Genomic DNA, 23,135 nt, shown 5'->3' on the forward strand with positions numbered 1-23,135 from the left:
GTGTGTTTTTTTTCCCTTTAAAAAAAACGTTGAAGCCGCAGAGCAAAAGAAGGCGTGGCCTCGGTTGCTAAGAAGCGGCTTGGGGCTATCGCGTATCGCTAGTCGCGGGTTTTTTTCCCCTCCCTCTCCTGCTTTGAGAGCGCTCCAACGGTGAGGTAGCGATCGCGGTCGAGAAGTCGGAGGTGGCTGGACCATGGTGAGTGGAGGTGGGCTGGGCGCGCTGGGCAAGGAGATCTCCGGCGGGGAAGACACTCCAGTGATGTCAGAGCATTAAAAAGTCTTTTAGGGGAGGGAGGCAACGACCCCTACGAAGCCTCCCCAGAAATGAAGAAAGGTTGGCACTTCAGCTAATAGCATGTCCCGCACCAATAAAAAAAGAATATTTGTAGCCCAGGGTTGAAATGAGGCGTCCTTCTTGCTCTCTGAGCTTGCTTGTTTTCTTGCAAACTTTTCATTACCCTAATAAATATTTAAACAAGAAAGGTAACATCATCAGTGCTAGTATGTCCTGTGTAACTCAATGACATGTTGAGAGTAGAGTAGAATAGAATAAAATAGAATATTCTTTATTGGCCAAGTGTGATTGGACACACAAGGAATTTGTCTTTGGTGCATATACTCCCAGTGTACATAAAGAAAAATAAAATAGAATATATTCATCAAGAATCATAATATACCACACTTGGTGATAGTCATAGGTTACTAATAAGCAATCAAAATGTAAAGATACAAGCAACATGGTTATAGTCACAAGTGGAAAGAGATAGGTACTAGGAAAGAAGTACTAGGAAGGAAGAGAAGAAGAATAGTAATACAGTTTTAGTAGATAATTTGAGAGTGTTGTGGGGATTATTTGTTTAGCAGAGTGATGGCATTCGGTAAAAAACTGCCCTTGTGTCTAGTTGTTCTGGTGTGCAGTGCCCTATAGCGTCTTTTGAGGGTAGGAGTTGAAACAATTGAGGGGTCTGTAGATATTTTCACATCCCTCTTTTTGACTCATGCAGTACACAGGTCCTTGGTGGAAGGCAGGTTAATTAAGGTTTTGTTAATACTACACTGACCATGTTTTCTTGGGGAAAAATAAAGCGCCTATCTAAAATGGGGCAAATCTCCAAACTTTGTTTTACAAAGGGAAATTCAAAAGCAAAATAAATCTAAAGAACAACTTTCTGAAATACTGCAACAAAGGGTCTTTTGTAAATGAACAATTATGTATGTAATGAGATTGCAGTTATAATCCATCTTTCTTCAAAGAAGCCGTATGTAGCATCTATAGTTTTATATATTTTATTTTTACTGTAACCTTGAGAGGTAGGCTGTGCTTAGAAAGTAGTAGGCTACAACCATTCAGTGTCATTTATAGTTAAATGATGTTTCAAGTTAACTCATTCTGCTCTTAATTTGATATCTTTTCCATCCTTTTCACTATATCAACTCTTGCCACCATGGCCAGTAATCAAGGAAGGCCAGAGTTTCTTAGATAAATGTGTGAAAAAAACTTGAGATGATTTGTTATAGTTACTAACCGGTATAATTATCTTCATGGTGTCTTAATAAGCAGAGATTTTATTTAGATTTAGGAAAATGATGCCTACTAGCTTGGAGAAATATAAAGTCCCCTCCATGCAGGACAGGGAAGGCAAGATGGGGAAAAAAAGTAGTAAAGAATTAAGAATTCAGACTGGCATTGGCTGGAGCTTATACTTTGGTTTACACAGCAAGTTAAGCCATTATGTGGTTTGTATAGTTTGGGTATAATGCAATGGACAAACCCAGTTTTGGAGTGATTTATCTCAGTGAGTAAATTCAGGTTGTATGCCTGTTCCTGTACTTTGTAGATTTGCTAGACATTGTAGTATTTTTATATGCAGACACAGAAGCAAAGGCCTATAAAGCCTATAAAGGCCTATAAATCTCAGAAATTGCAGTTGTGAAGCAGAAATTATAGATGTAAAACCATACCACTGTAAAACCAGTGATTTTTTTCTGAATACAGTAAGCAGATTTTGAATCTACCTAATTAAGATTCTGCTTGACTGCAATTTTATGCATATTAATACATTTATAACAATTATGTTGAATACAGTGGAATTTAAATTTGCTATGTATAAATAGGACAACATACATTTTCCCCACTGCTCCCACTAATTAATGATCTTTTACTTAATTTCTCTCAGCTACGTTGTATATAGTTACTTAAGCTTCCAAAGTGGCAGAGATCTGAAGACCAGCTGGCCGGCTGGAGGTGTGGGCGCATCTGTGGTGGAGCTTGGCTGGGGCGATGGCTGGTGTGCCCGCAGAGAGGGCTCTGGGTGCCACCTGTGGCACGCATGCCATAGTTCATCATCAAGGGATTAGGAGATGAATGTATATTCCTAGCTTTTAACAAACAATTTTTGAGTTCTTATGTTTGAACTGAATATACAGGCATAGCTTTGTGCATTGTTTCCAATTCCCGTACTACCAGTGATCATAAGAGGTTCCATGTTTTCTTCTGTGTAGTGATTTCCCTGCCCAAGTTATATGCATTTTTTAAAAAAACATTTTTTAAATTTTTAAACAAACAAGTACAGACAAACATAAAACATAAAAATATCTTCCAATTCCATACAGTGTGTCGATTGGTTACAAAACTTTTTTGTACATTCTCACCATAGTCTTCACTTACACTTTATATAGAATCTCGTATAATCAATCTGGTATATATGTATACAATTATTATCATTATTATACAATTATTTGACTATAATTGTCATTACTTCATTTTATGTGAGATATTCTACATTTTAAGTAAACTTATATTATGATATTTCATTACATCATCCTAAATCCATCAAGTAATAATATATCTTTATAAAATTCTTTGTCTAACCATTGATAAGAGAAGTCCCATGTTTTATAAAATTGTTTATCTTTGGTTACCAAACTTTTATGCATTCTCTCCATAGTCCTCACTTACAAATTATATAAAATCTCATAGTATCAATATATATGTATACAGTATTATCATTATTAATCATTTATTTGACTATAACTATTATTACTTCATTTTACACAAAATATTCTAACTTTAAATAAATTCAAATTAATTTTTATTATAACATTTCATTACATCATCCTGTATCCATCCAATAGTAGTGCAATCTTTTATTTCTTTCCATTTGTGGTATTTGTATTCTAATTGCTTTTTTAGTAAATCTTGTATGGACATCTCTTGGCAACTTATATTTCACTGCGTATGTTGTGAAGGCTCGAAACCCCTCATCCGTTCTTTCCATTATCTTCCCTTTAGTTATCACCAATGCTTCTGCCAGAATTTCTATCATTACTTCTGCCAAATTTTCTCCCTTTTCTTCTTCTGTCTTCTGGAATCTGAAGTAAAATTCTAGTCTATCGTTCTCCCATTCCAATGTTCCACTCTTATCTTTTTCAACAGCACATATTCTGCTGTCAATATCTCCAATTTTCTTATCTCTTTGTTCATCTTTTTCTTCAGTTTTTTGAGATCTGTCCTCATATTTCATCATCGTTTGGTGAGTATTCTCAATTTTTTCTTCTATTTTTTCTGTTCTTTGTCCAATAATCTCCAATCTCTTTTCAATGCTCTCTGTTCTTACTTGTATTTTTTGAATTTCTTGCATTATCATCTGCAATGTCACTTCCTTTTCTTTTCCCTGTTGCAACATCATCTGCATTGATCTTTTCCTTCCAATAGTGTACACTGCCACTGTAAAATCCAAGGCTCTTTTCCAAACAAAGCTAACTCTTCTTTCTCAGTTCAGTGCAATCTTTTTTTTTCCACTCCAAGCTTTTCACTCTAATAGTACCCAGAGAAGCACCTGTATAAACATCCATGCTCTTCCCACTATCATTTTCAATAAACAGACTCAAAGTCCTTGAAGTGTACCACCATCTCTTACTTTGCACAAGATTATCAAATGCTCAAACGTAGAGAAGACAAACAATATTTCCAAGCCTCCAAGCCTCTAAGTGGCAGTGTTACTTCTTTTCATCTATTTTCACTTCCCTGTTTATATTTTTATATTCCAGGAAAGAAAGAAAGAAAAATTTTAACAAGAAAATATAGGGCGTTGAAAAAAGAAAAAGAATGGAAATCTTTAAAAAATGAGGGGAAAAAATCAGTCCAGTTTAAAAAATAAGTGTTTATAGAAATTTCAGCAGTAAAAGGATTAAAGAAAAATAACACACTAGGTTTGACTCAGGCTTAATCTCGCCGCTTGACCTCTTCTGTCTTCAATTTTAACTTTACTTTTAATCTTTGGGTGTTCTCTCATCTAATAGTAAAAAATTATCTCACCAATTTGGCACACTTTCTCTCCTGCTTGTCTTCTGTTTCTGGAGCTGTCCCAACTTTCAGCAGCTTCAATGGCTGCTTCTTTGTCGCCGGAAAAAAAGCTTCTCCTGGATCTACCAGGGACTTTGCGATGTCCCCAGGATCAGCAAGATGTGCCCTTCTCTATCACTGTCTTTACGGACGGTTTAGGTCCAAAAGGACCGTCCAGCAGCAGAAATATCGACGGCGATCCTGGAGTTCCAAGATCGCACGTCGTATCTTTGCGACGTCAGCTCCGCCTCCTCCGATTATATGCATTATTGTTGCCTGTATATGTGTGTGTTTCTGATCAGTGCAGATTCTTATGTAATTGCTTCATGTATTTCTATTTGACCTACTGAGAAGGGAAGATACGTATTTTCTCTGTATAAGTTAGTCCCATGACAGTTGCTTTCAGTTAAGAAAACTGGTTTCCAAGAGTTGCATTCTTTAAATTGATTTAAAGGGACATGCTTAGGTTACAGCATCTTAAAAACGGGTGTCAAACTTGATTGCATCATGTAACGTATTGTGACGTTTCACAACATTGTTTTGCCTTTGTGGAGCCCGGGGTGATCATGGCCTGCACATGACACATCCAGTCCGCAGGCTGCCAGTTTGACAGGTCTGCTTTTAGGTCTTCAACTTTCAGTAAATGCAGGTCCTCTTTGTTTCTTCTGATCCTTTTTTTAACTGTGTCTTGATGCAAAGGAGAAGTTGCCTTTCAACCTTGTCTGCACCACGTTGCATTGCCCTGGAGGCCTATATGGAGCAGCTATTTAGTTTTCTAGGCTTTAACTGCCAACTCTTCTTTGCAAAATTAATGGAATGGTAGTGCCGTGAGATTGGGAAGGGCCATCCCTTGAAGCAGGAGAAATTGGACTCCTGGGAATTCTCAGTTAGCATCTGTGGGAGTGGATACGTAGGTCTTCTGGAATGGAAGTGCTGTGTATTGGAGAAATGTCCCTAGGTGGCAAGGAAAAATGTGGAAAAATCAGGGAGTAGTGACCAAACAATAACCAGTGCTTTTCTCTAGCTAGCAATCTTATAACTCCATTGCTTTGCCAGTTTAATCAAACTCTCCTTTTGGTGTCCTTTTGCTCAAAGGGCTCCTCAAGGCCTTCTGCTTAAATGGCTCTGTGCCTTCCCCAAGTTTGCTTGTGCCACTTGAGCATGCCTCCCTCTCTGTTCTTTATGCGGCAGGCTCCTGAGATAGCCGCCTACAGATCACTACCAGACAGGGCTCATTTTCTGCCTGGATGAGCAAAGATAATGGCAATCCTGTCAGAGTACAGTGTGCAGTCCATCAGTTTTATTCACACAGATTCATTACATTAGTGGGTCACAGCCCTTCAGCATTTGAAATCACCTGTTATAAAGTATTGCTAGCTCACTACCTTAAAGCTAGTCTCTTATTTCATTTTGGGTTTAGTGAGCTTTGTTTGAACTCATATCAGACATAAAATAAATAATGATATGAAAATGGTAATGAACATTCTTCCAATTTTCTTTTTTTTCTTTTTTTTTTGAAAGACATTTTTAAGCACAGTTTTTAAATTGTAAAGTTCTTTACATCTCTAGTTAAATTTCCATGATGTAAACAGTTTTGGCGGTGGTCCATATTTCCCCAAGAACAGTTATATTTAACCACAAAAGGATAATTTATAAAAAGAAGACTAAGTGTAATCAGTAAAAAGATATCATTAATGAAAAAAACCATGATAATGTTGGTATTCTCTGCAGCTAAAAATAGATTGGATTCTTCTTCAGCATTTTCAGAGCAAGTTTATAGAAAACGTAGAAACATTCAATTAAATTGTGTGTGTGTGTGTGTGTGTGTGTGTGTAATATTTTTATTTTATCACTCAATACTTTAAATAAGCCTGAAGTCTGAAAATATATGACCAAGAGATTAACATATATAAAAATTGTGGGCTCATATTTTAGGCTGAATTGCTGTTCACAGCATACCAGTTAGCCCACTGAATGAAGTGGGATTTGTTTCCAAATAAAGGGGTAAGCAGACAGTAAATACAATAATCACATTCTCTAATTGCATTAGGATTAAATATAAAATCAGTTCTTGTTGGAACACTAGGTGGAGCTGTTTACTTGCCAAATATATTTCTCTACTGGTTTCTGTACTCTTTTTAAAGTGCATAAATTGCCAGCATTTAATTAGGATTTCTTTCGACAAGAATATTAACTTGAATCATTTGTAAATACCTCTTCCTCTAGAGATTTTGAAACTGTTGTAAAAAAATAATTATGTTGAAGCATAGAGCAGTCGACATGCTATGAAAATGTAATTTCAGTGACTTAACAGATTTTCCCTAAGTGTGCTATAATATTGTAATGTAGCATCATGTATAATAATACAATTATTATTATTATTGAACTTTCAACCGTATTTAATCAGTATGTTAAGTCAAGCTGGATGCATTACCCTCTGTAAGCCTTGGCCCAAACTATACGAAGACGTTATTTTACTTTTGCTTACTTTTTATATGAATAAGTATAGGTTTATGTATTTTTATTATAATGTTGTCTGTCCAAAAGGCCATATTGAATTTTTACTTGCTTTGATAACATATATTTTGCCTATGCTTTATGATTACAATTGAGCCCAACATTTCTATTGCTCAGCAAGAAAGTTAATTAAATTTTGCCCCATTTACAACCTTTCTTGCCACAGTTGCTAAATTAATCCCTGCAGTTGTTAAGATAGTCACACGGTTTTTAGGTGAATCTGGATTTCCCATTGCCTTTGCTTGTAGAAGTTCGCAAAAGGTGATAACTTGAGCCTAAGACTCCACAACCCTCATAAATATTGCCAAGCATCTGAATTTTGATCACATGACCCTGGGGATGCTACAACGGTAACTCTGAAAAATGATCATAACACACTTTTTTCAGTGCCGTTGTCATTTTGGTCACTGAATGAACTGTTGTAATTCGAGGTCTACCTGTAGACCTCGAATGACCACCTTTTTAGGTTTAGTCTCAGACATCTGTAATTAAAAGAATTAGATAAGCTAAAGATGAGTAAGACTGCTGTGACTCACAAACTTGCGGCCCATCGTAGGCTAGGATTGAAAAACAGAATGTGTGATGACTTGATATATCCAGCATCATTCCTCTTGGTGCTGCCAGGCTTCCTGTAGAACCCGATTTTAATTTTATGTATTTTTAGTGCTTTTTTATAATTCATACTTTCTTCTAAGAATTCTTCTTTGCCTTACAGTAGGTTTTTGGTGCAATTCTTAGGAGAAATAAAATGGGAGGGTCGCAGTCCAGGGCTTTGGAAATAAACTCCTCTTCCAGAAAAAAAGGGAAAGATAAACTATGATGGAAGAGACATGGCAAAAAGACAAGGTAGGAACTAGAGGAGATGGCAGAAGATAATCTCATGGATTTGCTTTCTAGAAAGTATTTTTTTAAAGTCCATGGTTGCAATGTAGCCATTTTGTTAAATCTTTTTCAAGAGAGACCACTATACACTCATAAAATTTCAGTTGTGTCCTTTGACCTCAAAAGATTGCCAAAGCCTGCAATTCAAGATTGTTTGCTACGGGTTCACTTGTATCTCTGCCACTGAATTTTGAACAGAACAAATTGAAGAATTGGATCTTCTGTTTACACTAATTTAGAGGTGGGTTGCTCCCAGTTCAGACTGGTTCGGGAGAACCGGTAGTGGTAATTGGGTGTGGGTTGCCGAACCGGTAGTGATGGCTGGCTGGCCATGCCCCCAAACAGGCTTGTTCAGACGCTCACCTTCGCCATGTGCATCCACACAATTGCCTCCTCCTGCCTACACACAGGTAAGTAGCACTTGCGCTAGCCTAGCTCCCCCTTCCCACCGGCCAGCGTATCCAAAAGCCACCGCCATTGCAGCCAGGCAAGCTTCAAATGCTGGAGAGGGTATGGTGGAAGAAGAGTGCGGTGGCAGGAGAGGGCGGTGGCATTGGCAGGAGAGGTCATCAGCAGGAGAGAGCAGCGGGCTCAGCTGCAGCCCAGACAAGCCGAGGAACTGCAGGGAGCTTCCCGCATGTTGTACCCCCTCCCAGCTGGGCAGCTGGCTGGGAAAGCAGTGAGTGAGTGGGCAAGCGGGACTGACCTGGCTTCCATTCTCCATTTGGCAGGGTCGGCGGCGGCGGGCGGTAAGAGAAGTGAGCCGCAGGCCGGCATCCCTGCCTCCTTCCTCTGAGAGCCGGCTTGGTCAGCCTCCCGTGCTGCTGCACTCTTCCTCGCCTTCCATGCGGAGCCTCTGCTGGTGGGGCGCCTCCCATTTTGCCTTTCCCCGCCACCATGGCTCTCGGAGGAACCAGGCGGGGATGCTGGCCTGAGGTTCACTTTCCTTACCACTTGCCACCGCCTGCCACTTTTCCGCCCAGCTGCCCAGCTAAGCAGGGGAAAGGGTGTGAAAAGGGAGCTGGTCCCGCCGAACCTTGCATGCCCACCCCGGGTGTCAGGCTTGGAGAAAGCCCTCACTTGTCAGCCAATCTCCCCTCATCTCTCTATGTTCCTGTGTGTCTGTGTGTCTGTGTGTCTGTCTGTCTCTTCTCTTACTTTTGCAAAAGCCACGGCTGGGCCAAGTGCTTGCCAGCTGTGGTGGAGGCTTCATTTCAGGATGCCCTCCTTCTCTTCTCCCGACCCCCTGGCTGGCTGTGGCAGGGCGAGGAGGGTGCATGAGCGCAGGGTAAGCCCCCTCAAGTGAGCGCCAAACTGTAGCAAAGGCACATGTGGGGCGCCCAGCTGCTTACTTAAGGAGGCTTCTTAGCAGGATGCACTAAGGCCCCAGCCATCGCCTTGTTGTGTGTCCCCCACAGCTCCTCAACCGAGCGCGGAGAGTGCAAGCTCCAGTCCAAAGTGGCAGGAAGTCTGCCTTACACACAAATGTGGTGTGAAGGAAGGCACAGGGCTGCTTCGCTTCTGCACTAAGCCTCCAGCAACCTTCTTCCTCCTCCTTTCGTGAAGGAAGGGAAAGAATAACACAGCAAGGTGACGGCCAGAGCCTTAGTACAATTTTGGTGCTCGCTTGAGAGGTGTCTCACTGCACACACACACCCTCCCGGCTGCACAAAGCAGGTAGGTGGGGAGGGCTGTGTGCGTGTGTGTGTGTGTAGGTGAGGTAGGAAAAGCAAGGCTGCTTTGCTGGCCTTCCAGCTGGCAAAACAGAAATATTCACTGGTTCTGTGGGCGTGGCTAGGTGGGGGAGGCATATGACTGAGTGGGCGTGGGCGTGAGTGATGTCAAGTTGGCCACTTCCACTCAATCACATCCCCCCCACCTAGCCACGCCCACAGAACTGGTAGAAATTTTTTTTGAAACCCACCCCTGCACTAATTCCCTGTTTAGGCAGCCACCTTACACTTGCAGTTGTAAAGATGTGCCTTAGTGTTCTATAATCCTGTGGTCGCGATAGTTAAAATGTTAATAGGTAGCATTATACATAGCACATTATATATCAATGTGCTATTGAAAAAAAATAGACATTGCTTCATCTTTTGGCCATCAGAATTGGATTGCGATTCAGTTTAAGCTTTAGTAGAAAGGTAGTAACGCTTTTACAATGGGATTATTTGCATCACTAATTCGATTAGTCGATCTGAATTAAAAAGACGCTAACCTTTACAAGTATATTCAATGTAAACGCTATTTAGTTCCTTGGAATTTGTTCCCGTCAAGAAGTATACCACTACAACCCTAAGTACACTATTGTAAGTGGACATTGTATTTGGTTCCGGAAGTAGCTTATAAATTCCAGTTGAAATCCTCTTTGTTCTTACCTGCCCTCCCATTTGTCCTTTTCTTTTTTTGTTACATAATTCTTTACCAAAGATATTAGATAAGTTAGAAAAACCAACACACCTCTGTTCCAATATTAACCTGATATGTGTCTTTGTGATAATAGTTTTACGGGCATGCCATCAAACATTGTGGTAACTGAAATCTGGCGTTCAACTGGATTGCCCAAGAGTTAATATTTTACGCAATCCAAGGTAAAAAGAAGCATTTAATTTTAATGACAGACTGATCAGGAGCCTGTTTGGTTAAACTGTAGTACACAATGAATGCTGGCTCAGAATGTTCCCAGTAGTGAATAAGAAGGGGATTGGCTGAACTCTTTTTCCTTCTTTGCAGCAAGGCAATAAATTTTTAATAGGCCATGATATTCTCAGAATGTTCAAGGTAAGTGCAAAATGTGTGCTCTTTGGAACCGCCTTTCAAAGTCTTTGGCACTAACACACGCTGGTATCAGCTGGCTGAAGGTCACTTTTCACCCTTATTGCAGTTCCAGAGAACCCAACTGTAGTACTTTTCTTATGTTTAGAAAAGTATCAGACGTAGAAAATGATTGTGGCATAGTTGGCTGCGTGTCAATTGGGAACTCGGACACCAAGTTCAAGGCTCATTTGTGCATTTTATATCTGCTACATTGACTCCATTCAGATCTTAACTGTTTCTAACCAGACCTTGCAGGGCCGTTTTTGTTCATAATGGCTTTTAATTAATTACACTGGGCTTGATTTTTATCTATCATTAGTTTTTTCTTCTTCTCATTTTTGTACGGTTTGTTTTTCCCAGCTTGATTTTTATTTAACTGTTTCTGAAAATATGGGAACTATGCGCAATACAGTACTTGGAATGGACGGGGATGGGATATAAATAGTAAAATCAATGCTATAGTCCCCAATTTATGACGATAAGTGGGACCAAAATTTCCACTGCTAAGCAAGGTTGTTGATAAGTGAGTCTCATGCCTGATTTTACAATCTTTTTATTTTGCCATAGTTGTTGGTTTATTTATTTAAATTAATTTGCTGCCCAATTCATTTCGAAGCAAATCTGGGCGGCTCACAGCATAGAAACATTAAAATCAACAGAGATAAATATTCCTAGCACAATAAAATGAAAGTAATTATCAAATAAATTCATAGTTACAAGATGGGGAAGGAGGGACCTGGATGGGAGGGAGATGGATTGGTTTTTAATTAACCATCTCCAGTGTGATACTTTCCTGTTGGGACCCCAAGCCATCTGGCAGAGCTAGGTCTTAAGGCTATTGGGGTAAATCAGAAGGGTGGGAGCCAATCTCACTTCAGGGGGTAAGATACTTACAACAGTTCATTTAGTGACTGTTCAAAGTTACAATGGCACAAAAAAAGGTGACCTATGACCATTTTTCACAATTACGATTGTTCGCTGCATCCCCATGGTCATGCAAAGAAAATCCAGATGCTTCGCAAGCAGTTTATGATGGTTGCAGTGTCCCAGGGTCATGGGATCAGTTTTTACGTTCTTCTGACAAGCAGAGACAATGGGGAAGGCAGATTCACTTAACAGCCAGATTACTAATTTAAGAACTGCAATCATTCACTTAACAATGGTGGCAAAAAAAGGCATAAAATGGGGCAAAAGTCACTTAACAAATGTCTCACGTAGGAACATAAATGTTGGGCTCCTTTCTGGTCGTAAGTCAAGGGCTAGCCATATGCCAAAAGGCTGCTACAGCAGAGAGAGCTCTTCTAGATCCCGCAGCTGAAATTCCTTGACTGACAGGATCTGTAGTATGACTCTCTGATGGCACAGGTGGGGTAGGTTAGCATCATCAGGTTGAGATGGTTCCTCAACTGTTCTGACCCCCCCTCTTCGTACATCAAAGCACTCCAAGACAAGAATACTGCTAGACGATTTATTCACAGTAAATTAACACACTGATTAGACCTTGGCAGCAATCCAGACTTCCAAAATAAGAAACAGACATGAGAGCTTCTCCAGCATTGGTAATTAAGTTGAATCCTGCAACCAGCCTCCTCACAAAGTCTCTCCTTATATACTATCTTGAGAGGAGCCTAATTACAACCACCTGGGTCCAATTATCTTCTGTATCTGCGTAGTTGTTCTCTACGTCTATCAGCCCTCCGTTTCCGGGTGTCCAGGACCAACTCCCTTGTCTCCTCCCCACTGCTCCAAAGCATGACATCAGGAGCACACTCCCTTTGGCTTTCACCACTGCTCCATGCCTCAGGCGCCTCCTGGTGGCCAACCAGCCTCTCTGATCCCTGCTCGGAGTCGGAACCCTGTCCAGTGTCCTCCACATCTTCCAGAGCCGACTCATAGGGCTTCTCGCTGTCGGAGTCTGTTTGCAGCTCCAACGGCTCCTGCTGGGCCACAACACTTAACTAACCTGGATCCTTGCCTTGCAGGGGTTTAAAGATAACCAACACTTTGAATTGCACCTGGAAGCAAACCAGGTACAGCTTGTGGAGCACTGTAACATGGGCCACTCTGGCAGCCTAAGAACTGCCTGCACTGCCGCACTTTATACCAGCTGTAGCTTCTGAATGTTCTTCAAGGGTAGTCCCACGTAGAGTGCACGCAGTAGTCCAAATGTGAGATGACTAGGGCAGTGATGGGGAACCTTTTTCTTATGGCATGCCAAAATTGTGTGTATGCTATCGCATGTGCATGCCCACTCAATCCTCCCCACACACCTGCGCATGCGCGCACAATACCTCCCCAGGCTCCAGAGGCTTTCCTAAAGCCTGGGGAGAGGGAAAACGGCCTCCCCCCTCGGGGCCCTCCGGAAGCCAGAAACTGTTTGTTCTCGAACTTCCACTTGGGCTGTTTTTCGCCCTCCCCAGCCTCCGGAGGCTTTCCTGAAGCCTGAGAAGGGCAAAAACGGCCTCCCCTGGCCCTCCGGAAGGGTGGAAAATCAACTGGCTGGTGCCAGAGCTCACAACTGGCATGCCACCAAATACGGTTCCATGTGCCATCTGTGACATGCGTGCCATAGGTTCGCCATCCTGGGACTAGGGCTTCAATGACTGAGCACAGGGTTGTTAAGTGAATAACTAAGTTGTTAAATGAATCATGTGGTCATTAAGCAAATCCGGATTCCCCCATTGACCTTGTTTGCCAGAAGCTGTCTGGAAAGATTGCAAATGGTGATCACGTGACAATGGAACACTGCAACCATAGGAAATACCTTCTAATTGCCAAGTGCCCAAATTTTGACAGTCATAAGTTCAAGGACTGGTTGTAATTCAATTTTTTCAATTCCTTTGTAAATTTGACTGGTTACTCAATGAATGATTTAAGCTAAGGACTACTTGTAATTAATTAAACTGAGCGTAGCGCAGAGCCTTTAACCTAACTGTTTCCAGTTTGTTTTTAATTGGAGTTCAAGTAAATGTATTCAATTTATAAGGCCATCTGGCATAGTTGCCTTGATCTGGGAATTAAAAAAAATATTCTGATTGTAAATTCCTTTGAATGCAATTTTATTTTGAAAAAATGGGTATAAATGAAGTAATATATTGTTAAGTACATTAGGCCCTTACAAATAAATAATTTGATTTCAAGGAATTCATGATTTCAAATTGAATCAAGTTCCTTCAGATTGCTTCAAACTCAATTTTATTTGATAGACTTCCTGACTTTGCAAAGTCTTGAACATTTTGCTTTGCTGTAGTGCGCTTGCTATTCAGCTATGAAGCATATATTTACAATTTTTCATCGAATTTTCTTTTTTACACAATTGTGATAACATACCAGTTTTTTTTAATTGTTCCTCAATTTTAAAAAAAACACTCTCTGTCCCACTCTCTCCCTCCCTCTCTTTTTTGCCTTCGAACCACAAATTCAAATTAAATAATTTAAAATATTTTTTCTTATTGGAATGTGGTTGATTGATTCATCCTGTATTACATCCTTTTAATTGTGAATTGAAATATACTGAAAGAATAAGAGTTAAAATATTATTGTCTTTCTAAATGTAAGAAAAATTCAACCACAAGGCAATGTAATACATTATAAGAAATTCTGCTTAGCTCCACAAGTCACTCTCCCTCCCCAATTCTGCATATTATGAACTTTAGATCTCCTAAAGATATTTACATATTCCAAGAAAATTACTCTTTAATAACTAGAATTAATTAAGATTAAGCACTGTCAATGTAAACATTGTTTACATAATATTTGTCTTCTATAAATTGTTTTTTAATTAGTGTATTAAATATTATGTTCTAGAACTTTATAACTAACTCATTGTGTACTTCTTAATCATATTTAAAGATATAATTTAGGGGTGCAGTTTTAAACATAACTGAGTGATTCCCATTTAAAAACATGGGACTGTTGTTATATATAGAATTTCATGTCTGCTATTCAAACATCATAGTATTTTTTTTAAAAAAAATTCTAATTAGTTCTATTTTTACAAATTCTCATTTTGCACATAGTTTTATGATAGTGTCTGAATAATTGACTGAATGGCAAGGGATGAGCGATTTTGAGGAGTCTGAGAAGGAAAAAGTAAAAGTTATATTGTTCTAATAGTGTGTATTTTACAACTACCTGATTTAAAGATATTTATCTTATTGTTCACAGTTCAAAGCGACTGTACGTAAATGGCCTTTCTGTAAAACAACCTGAGAGTATCAAGGCAAAGGAAACAGACAAAATATCAACAATATAACATGAACTTTTTAAAAAGGGCATAGCAGCAGGAAATAACACCAGCCAACATTTTAAAAAGCTATTTTTAAAAAGTAGGAAAATTAAACTTGACTGATGTCCCTTGATAGAACTCTAGAAGTTTAGTGCAGTAACTGGAAAAAAACCTTGCCACCTCATTTAGTGAACCTGTAGTTAACTTTGCAGGTTAAAAATTGAACAGGAAGTATGACAAGGAGTAGTCCATAATGTATAGTAGGTTCTGTACATTTAATTCTTTTTAGGCTTGTGCAACTTAAACTGTATTTGTCTACCAGGAATAAAAATTTCCTAGCATTTATCAAAGGAAGATAACAATCGTATGCCACCATAATCATTTAATAGAAGAGCCCGCATGCAACTAACTGATAGACTATGCTGGTTAAATGATGGTTTGTAAGGAGAAAGAATAGATGAATGTAATTCTGTTCATAAGCTTTTATGTCAATCAGAACTGTACTTTTAAATGAGCTTATTTTATTCTCTTCACAATCTCTTTTTCTTTACTAACTCAGTTATACAAAATGAAAGTTTCTAATCTTTATTGACCAGAGGGCACATTTGTAATATTGTCAATGTGGGCTCTTTGGCAAAATAATTATTTGAATTAGCTTCTCCATTTATGAATTGGCAGCCAGTGAGGGTCACACAACCAGTTACAAATTCTGCACCAGAATTTTACTTATGCTTTCGTTGCTCGCTTTGCCCTTCTCTACACGGCCACTTGGCATAGCGTTTTTTTCTGGGAAGGTATTCAGGCTTTCAAAGAAATCAGTGGTCTGCTGCCGCTGGTTATTTTTATTCGAAAATCTTGTAATGATGTTGGAGTTTGATACCTTGCCTTGCAGCAAGCCAACTTATTTTTTTTTAACTGTAAATTATCAGATGAGAGAGAGAGAGCCTAGCATCATTATGGAAGGTATCTACCTTGACACACCTGAGTAAAATGACAATAAATAATAACAGCAGCAATAATATCAACAGTAACCATAAGAGCTGTGATAATAACAACAATTTCAATTGATACCTTTAAAGTATTCAAGTGTGCCTTGGTCTTTGTCATAGGCTGATTTGCTCTTCTCAAAGAATATGGTAGTACTGAGAAGGCAGTGTTCTGTTCCCCGTCATGGATTTTTGTATTTTCTTTTTCCAACAATTTGAAAAGATGCTTCTGTGTACCATTTTAGCATCATATTTTTTTAGCTTATTTGAAATTAATTCTATCACTAACATTGTTAGATACTTGCTTTAACTACAATGGTTTCCACCAAGGTCCGCTGTTCCAGCGGGAACAAAGCTTGAATCCTATTGGTCGAAGAGTCTGACAGCTCCCTATAAAAGGGCTGCTGTCAGACTCAACCTTCACTGGATTATTCTCACTTGTACTTAATAAAGAGCTGTTGTTACTGTTAGCCTGTGTGTGCCTATCCATTACCTGATCTAACACTGGCGACGAGGATGGGATTGGAAGGCAACTAGGCGAACCAAAAAGAGTGTAGCAATCCAGCAAGTACATCCAGCATGGAGCTCAGCGTGGCTTTGATCAGCCATTTTTGAGTGGCAAACTCAAAAAGCCCTCAGAACACAAAATGGCCATGCACGCCCCACCGACTCCATATGACCCATTCACCGAGCACTGGGATTCATATATACTATGATTTGACTGTTTTCTCAAGGCCAACATCCTCATGAGCCTTTCTGAAGGCTGCAAGAAGAACATGTTTCTCGGATACTGTGGCCGGGAAGTGTTCGAAACGGCAAAAGACCTCTCTGAGCCGATGCTGACATTACAATCAGTCGCTTGATCCGTGCTCCAGTAGACGCTGAGGACCCACTATGCCCTCAAGCTGTCCAAGCACGTTTGCCGGCATGAGTTTAACATCAGGAACCAAAAGGAGGGTGAATCGATCAACGAGTACTTTGCAGTGCTATGAAAGGCCGTAGCGTACTGCGAGTTCTGAGACCTGGACGAGCTGATTCTGGACCTCATAATTTGCAGGGTGCGGGACATTAATTTACAGAGGTGGTTACTTGCTAAATCTAACCTCACTCTACAAATTGCCTTGGATGAAGCCAGGGCATCCGAATCAGCCGTCAAATCCACTGAAACTCTGTAGTCCCAAAGTGCTCCACATGACGTGCGAAAAAGTGCATGTGTACATCACGAGGCTGCAGAGGCCGAGAGCTCAGAAGGCAAGAAAGAAGACAGCTGCTGCATGCGCAGTAGCTGCGCTCAGCCGGTGCGCAAATTCAAACCGCATCTCCCGCCTTGCGCTAGCTGCAGAGGAGACGATGCCAGATTGGCTTGCTGTTTCCGCGACGCTACCTGCCAGTGCTGTGAGTGAAAGGGGCACATTGCCAAGGTATGCCGGAGCGAATTCCCTCCTACTACCTGGCAGCCAAGAAGCGCACCAAATTGCCAGAAGAGGCCCAATCAATGGGACTGGCAGAAGCCACTACGGCGCTCAGAGGGTGACATTAGAGTCACCTACCATACGTCAATCAGCCGTCCGCACCAGGCGGCCAAAAATAGCTGAAGGTCACAGTCCTTATCGAGGATGCTCCATGCAAGATGGAGATTGACACCGGGTCATCACTGACCATCATGCCATGGTCTACCCTCAAGCAGGCTATCCCTAGCTTGAAGAAACATCTACGCACCCCTGACATCCACCTACGCGATTACCAGGGCAACCTGGTCCCCATCGTGGGCCAAGGCACGGTGAAATCCAGGTGAAATTCAAGCGTTTCAACGGCCAACTCCCAGTGACAGTGGTCAGTGGCAACCTGCAGAGCCTCCTGGAGCTTGACTGGTTTGAAGCCCTGGGCCTAGAAGTGACCGATATCAACGCCTTGAAAGATGACGGCACTGAAGCCATTTTTAAGGAGTACCTTTTGCTCTCCCCCCCAAAATTGATAGGGAAATTGACAAGCTCGTAGGCCAGGGAATCCTAGAATCAGTTGATCATGCACGCTAGGAGACCCCTATTGTGACACCAGTCAAATCTGACGGGTCTGTCCGCATCTGCGCGGACTACAAGTGCACAATCAATAAAGCGCTACAACAAAGCGCTCATCCTGTACCCATTGTGCAGCATCTACTACATTTGTTAGGCCCTGGAAAAATATTCGCAAAATTGGACATGGCGCAGGCATACCAACAATTGCCTGCAGATGGCGCTATGGCGGAGGCCCAAACCACGCACAGGGGTGAATTCAAATGTCATCGCCTGCAATTTGGCATTAGTATCGCCCCTGGACTGTTCCAAAGCATCATGGAATGGCTTTTGCAGGGGATTCTAGGAGTCGTCCCCTATTTTGACGACATCTTGGTATCGGCTGCAAATGTGATGCAACTTTTCAAACGTGTACGAACTTTTGGCTAGAATTAGAGACAAAGGCCTCCATCTCAAGAAAAAAAAAGCCAAATTAATGTGCCAAGGGTTGAATTCTTAGGGTACCTAATCAATGGCTCTGGGATTCACCCGACCACCCAAAAAATTCAAGCAATCCAGGATGCCCCCACACCTCAAACCGAGGTGCAGGCGTTCTTTGGGCTCCTTAATTTCTACAGCGTCTTTCTTAAACAGAAAGCCATCGTTGCTGAGCCCTTACACCATCTCCTGGCTGAAAACGCGAAGTGGTCCTGGGGCAGAGCCGAGGCTGCCGCATTTGCCGTAGTAAAACGACTCCTTTCGGCGGACTCCTTTCTGGTACAGTACAGCCAGACCCTGCCATTGGTGCTGACTTGCGATGCTTCCCCGTTCAGCGTCAGCTGCATCCTCAGCCATTGTATGTCCAAAGGAACCGAGGCTCCCATTACTTTTTACTCCAAGACCTTGTCTGCTGCAGAGCGGAACTACAGCCAGCTGGACCGCAAGGCTTTGGCTGCAGTGGCCGGAGTAAAGAGGTTCCATGAGTACCTATATGGCCGTGATTTCAAACTACTTACGGACCACAAGCCGCTACTGGGCTTACTGGCTGAGGACTGACCCACCCCAGTGTCATTATCACCGCAGATGACCAGATGGACCATCTTCCTAGCTGCCTACTCCTACCGTCTCATCCACCGGCCAGGCTCCACTTTGGGGCATGCTAACGCTTTGAGCCTGCTGCCTGAACTTCTTGCTGACCCTACCCCCGAGACACCAGTCCTCCTCATTGACTGCCTTGAGACTGGGCCTGTCTTGTCCAGTGACTTTGCCCGTCACTGTGCAAAGGACTCCACCATCAAACAAATGTTGAACTGGGTGGCCAAAGTGGCCTGTTGGGGCTGATTTCAAAATGTATTTTACCAAACGTGATGAGTTATCGGTTGTAAATGGCTGTTTACTGTGGGGGGGGTCGTTGTTCCACCCAAACTGTGCATTGCAGTATTAGAGGCTTTATACGTAGGGCATCCTGGAATTGTCAGAATGAAGTCTTTGGCTAGGAGTTACATGTGGTGGTCTAACATGGACAGGGAGATCGAAGAATGGGTGGCTACCTGCACACCGTGCCGGGAGTCCAGACCAGCTCCCCCAGAGGGACCTGCTAAGGAGTGGGAGTGACCTCTAGCACCATAGTCTAAGGTGCATATTGCCTTTGTTGGCCCAGTTCATGGCCAGACATTCCTTGTAGTTGTGGACGCCTACTCGAAATGGCTAGAGGTAGTCCTGATGACCTCCACTATGGCAGAAGCGGTCATCAAGGTACTACGGAGACTTTTCTCCAAGCACGGCCTGCCCGACGTCTTCGTCTCTGACAATGGGCCCCAATTTATGGCCATGCAATTTGAGACCTTCCTAGCAGCTCAGGGAATTAGACATGCCCTGGTCGCACCATTCCATCCAGCCTCCAATGGTCAGAAGGAGAGAATGGTGAGATCTGCAAAAGAGGCCCTCACTAGGATGGGCCCGGGAGATTAGCAAACATGGGTTGACCACTATTTGCTAATTCAGCACATCACACCCAGTGCCACTACAGGGAGAAGCCCCTCCTAGCTTATCATGGGTCGCCGGTTAAGGTACCACTTACACCGGCTACACCCAAACTATTCTGCCTCATCGCCCTCTGATTCCACAAGCAAGATTCTGACTTTTAGCGTAGGGGATTCGGTATACGCCCACAACTACGCCAGGGGAACAGTGTGGATTCTTGCCACAGTGATAGGCATCACCGGGCCCCGCTCTTACCTCTTAGAGCTCGAGGACGGTCGGAATTGGAGAAGGCATGTTGACAAACTCCTTGGCCGCCTCTCCAACTCCACTCTTAGACAACCAGAGGTAACTCCTGCATGAGTTAGCCAAAGCCCTACCGAAACGAAGCAAACACTCGCTCCTTCCACAGCCAGCTCAAGCCCGAGGGTACCGGGAAACTTACCTGGTTATGTTGCAGGCCCGCAGCGAGCTCCGAGCGAACAGGCACTAGAAGGTCCAGCCGCGGCCTGTGAAAGGTTTCAGAAGTTTCCACCACGCGGAGCTGCGCAGGAAACAGGTCCGTCCGACGCTGTCCAAAGAACACCCTCCGACTGAACTGCGCAGGTCTGGCAGAGCTACTCAAAAGCCCGCCTACCTGCGTGACTACGTAACGAGTAGGATTATTCCATCCAAGAGGGGACCTTACTTTTGAATGCTCACTTTTTAAATCAGCTTCACTGCCATCTGCAAAATATAGGAACCACATCCTTAATTCCATCTTCTCTAGGCTTTTGAAAGAGGTTTTCCTTTCCTAGTTTTATTTATTTATTAAATTTTTATGCTGCCCATCTCCCCTATAAAGTCACAGTGGGAAATATCTAATATTCTTTCTTAACATGGGGAGAGGAAGGCATGTTTCTGAGTTGTATTATTTTCCCGCAGATCTTTCATTACCCAGCTAGATAATGTCAGTGCCCAGCAGTGTGATATTGTTTACATACAGTAACTTGCTCTTCCATTCTTGGTTGGAATAGTTCATCTTTGAAGTTCCTTGTTTAGAGCTTTGTTTGGTATATTTGCTGTTTATCTTAGTACTGGCAGAATATGCTTGGGCCAGAGGTCCCCAAGCCCTAGTCTGTGCACCAACATTGGGCCTCAGCATGCCAGAAACCGTGCCACGCGAACAAGCGAAGCCCCATCCACAGGATGCAGGCAACACACAAAACTATATCCCCTCCGGACCACGGAAACCCCTCTCCACAGAATCGGTCTCTGATGTCCAAAAAGTTGGGAGCTGATGCTCTAGGCTGTTTGTTTTCTTCCTTAACTTTTGTATTTAAATGGTTTGAAGAAAGAGTTGCTCTCTCATGTTCATCCCTGCGTTGCATACATTTTCTACTGGAGGAAGGCATATGTTGTAGTTGACAAAATGTATACAGTACAGTTTTAGTTTGGTTCTCATATTCTTGGAAAAAATAAGGCAGCTCATATATGATTTGGAATTGTTTCTATTTCAATGTACAGTAATGAAATGTGAACACAAATAATATTATTATAGTATTACTGCTAGATCCTATTCAGGACTACTCCCTGGATCTTGAAAGCAAATAAATACTTGTTTTGCAGAATGCAAATAGCTCTACATCTAGAAATATACCAAAATGGATAAAAGAGGAAGATCTTCAATGTCCCTAGGATTCCCAACCCACATTCTTCCTCATTTATACATTCTCCCATCTAAATGGTTAAAAAAAAATATTCCCTGTTCTATTTTATCTCCTACCTGAATATTTATGCTTACAAAAAGTGCTAGTTTTCAATGGAAAAATATTAGCTGATATAAATGGATGATACAATTTTATAGAGCAACCAGGGCAAAGTAATTATACAGTAAGAGATTCGCTTGAAACTACTTTTTAAACCTAGCGTCCCGAATCCCTAGATCCAGGGCCTGTTAGGAACTGGGCTACACAGCAGGAGGTGAGTGGCAGGTGAGCAAGTGAAACCAAAACCATCTCCCTCCCGCGTCCTGGTGCAGAAAAGGTTGGGGACCAGAGGTGGTATTCAGCAGTTTCTGACCAGTTCTGGAGAACCGGTAGCCAAAATTTTGAGTAGTTCAGAGAACCGGTAAATACTACCTCTGACTAGCCCCACCCTCATCTATTCTCTGCCTCCTGAGTCCCAGCTGATCGGGAGGAAATGGGGATTTTGCAGTAACCTTCCCCTGGAGTGGGGAGGGAATGGAGATTTTACAGTATTATTCCCCTGCCATACCCACCAAGCCAAGCCCACAGAACAGGTAGTAAAAATTTTTGAATCCCACCACTGTTGGAGACCATTATTTAAACTATTGTTTTAAAGTGTGAGACTTCAGACAGCTAATGCAAAGTACTGAATTCATTCATTTTTGCCTTTAGTGATAAATAGATATAACAACTTTTGTTCAATCTCTGTTGGTAATGACTCATTGCTTTTTATAGCAGTGGCAAAAGTATACAAGCTGCTTCTTGGACAAAAAAGCTCTCTTAGCAACTGCTATGTCTTCAGTGAGCCACAAATAATATATACTGTGTGTTCTTTTGAGCTTTAGAAAATGAGTGGCTGACAATTGTCTCTTTGTATGTCATCAGCTGCTTTTGAATACTGAACATTTAAATTCTCAATATTTGATTAATCCCTGAATTTTAAATAGTCTGGAGAAGCTGAGAGTATGAAGCTCTCGAATATATATATGGAATTCTTTCTTTCTCTCCCCCCCATCTTTCTCCCCCTGTATGTATGTATGTATGTATGTATGTATGTATGTATGTATGTATGTATGTATGTATGTATGTATGTTTTGTTTGTTTGAAAAATAATCTGTGGAAATGCTTACTACAGTTTTCTAGAACTCTCTGAAAAGTCTGAAAAGATAAGAGTATAAAATTAATAAACTATGTATTTTATGGGCATCTACCTTGATTTTATACTATGATGTCCAGATAGGACTAGTATGTACTGCTGTACATGAATAGCAATAGTTGTCAATGAAGAAAGTGAAATGAACCATACTTTTGGAGAAACACTCAAAAAAGTAATGCCCCTATTTTAAAATTTCAGCTTTTGTGCCAGGTTGATAAATCTTGATGTCTTTTAACGCAAATAACTAAGCAGTATTGTTATATCAGGTCTAAGTGGAAGATATATTGAATGTATTGTTTATTCTGAAATTGTTACAAAACCCATACATTTGATTTTTGTTTTCCAGAACAAAGAGGAAAGATTTGCTTTCATTGCAGAATGGTATGATCCAAATGCTTCACTTTTTCGGCGCTATGAGCTTCTGTATTACCCTACAGACGGATCAGTGGAAATGGTAAGATTATTTTTTATAAAAGTATTTTATAAATTAATTGCTTGAAAGC

At 41.5% G+C, this 23,135-nt stretch overlaps 1 protein-coding gene across 4 annotated transcripts in view; it reads left to right on the forward strand.

Annotated features, from left to right (window-relative positions):
- Nucleotides 1-39: 39 nt before the first annotated feature.
- The window catches only part of NME7 (NME/NM23 family member 7), a 72,008-nt gene continuing 48,912 nt past the window's right edge, over nt 40-23,135 (forward strand). For 2 of the 4 annotated variants that reach the window (XM_081952717.1, XM_081952720.1), the window contains exons 1-2: nt 10,415-10,525; nt 22,979-23,086. In XM_081952717.1, the coding sequence (XP_081808843.1) occupies nt 10,517-10,525; nt 22,979-23,086 (117 nt within the window). In that variant the 5' untranslated portion in view covers nt 10,415-10,516. Of the gene's footprint in view, nt 197-312; nt 335-10,414; nt 10,526-22,978; nt 23,087-23,135 lie in introns of those variants that run through there. The other 2 variants (XM_081952718.1, XM_081952719.1) reach the window with 2 other exon arrangements.

Source organism: Natrix helvetica (genome assembly GCF_964273705.1).
Source record: "Natrix helvetica genome assembly, chromosome: 4".
Taxonomy (NCBI): Eukaryota; Metazoa; Chordata; class Lepidosauria; order Squamata; family Natricidae; genus Natrix; species Natrix helvetica.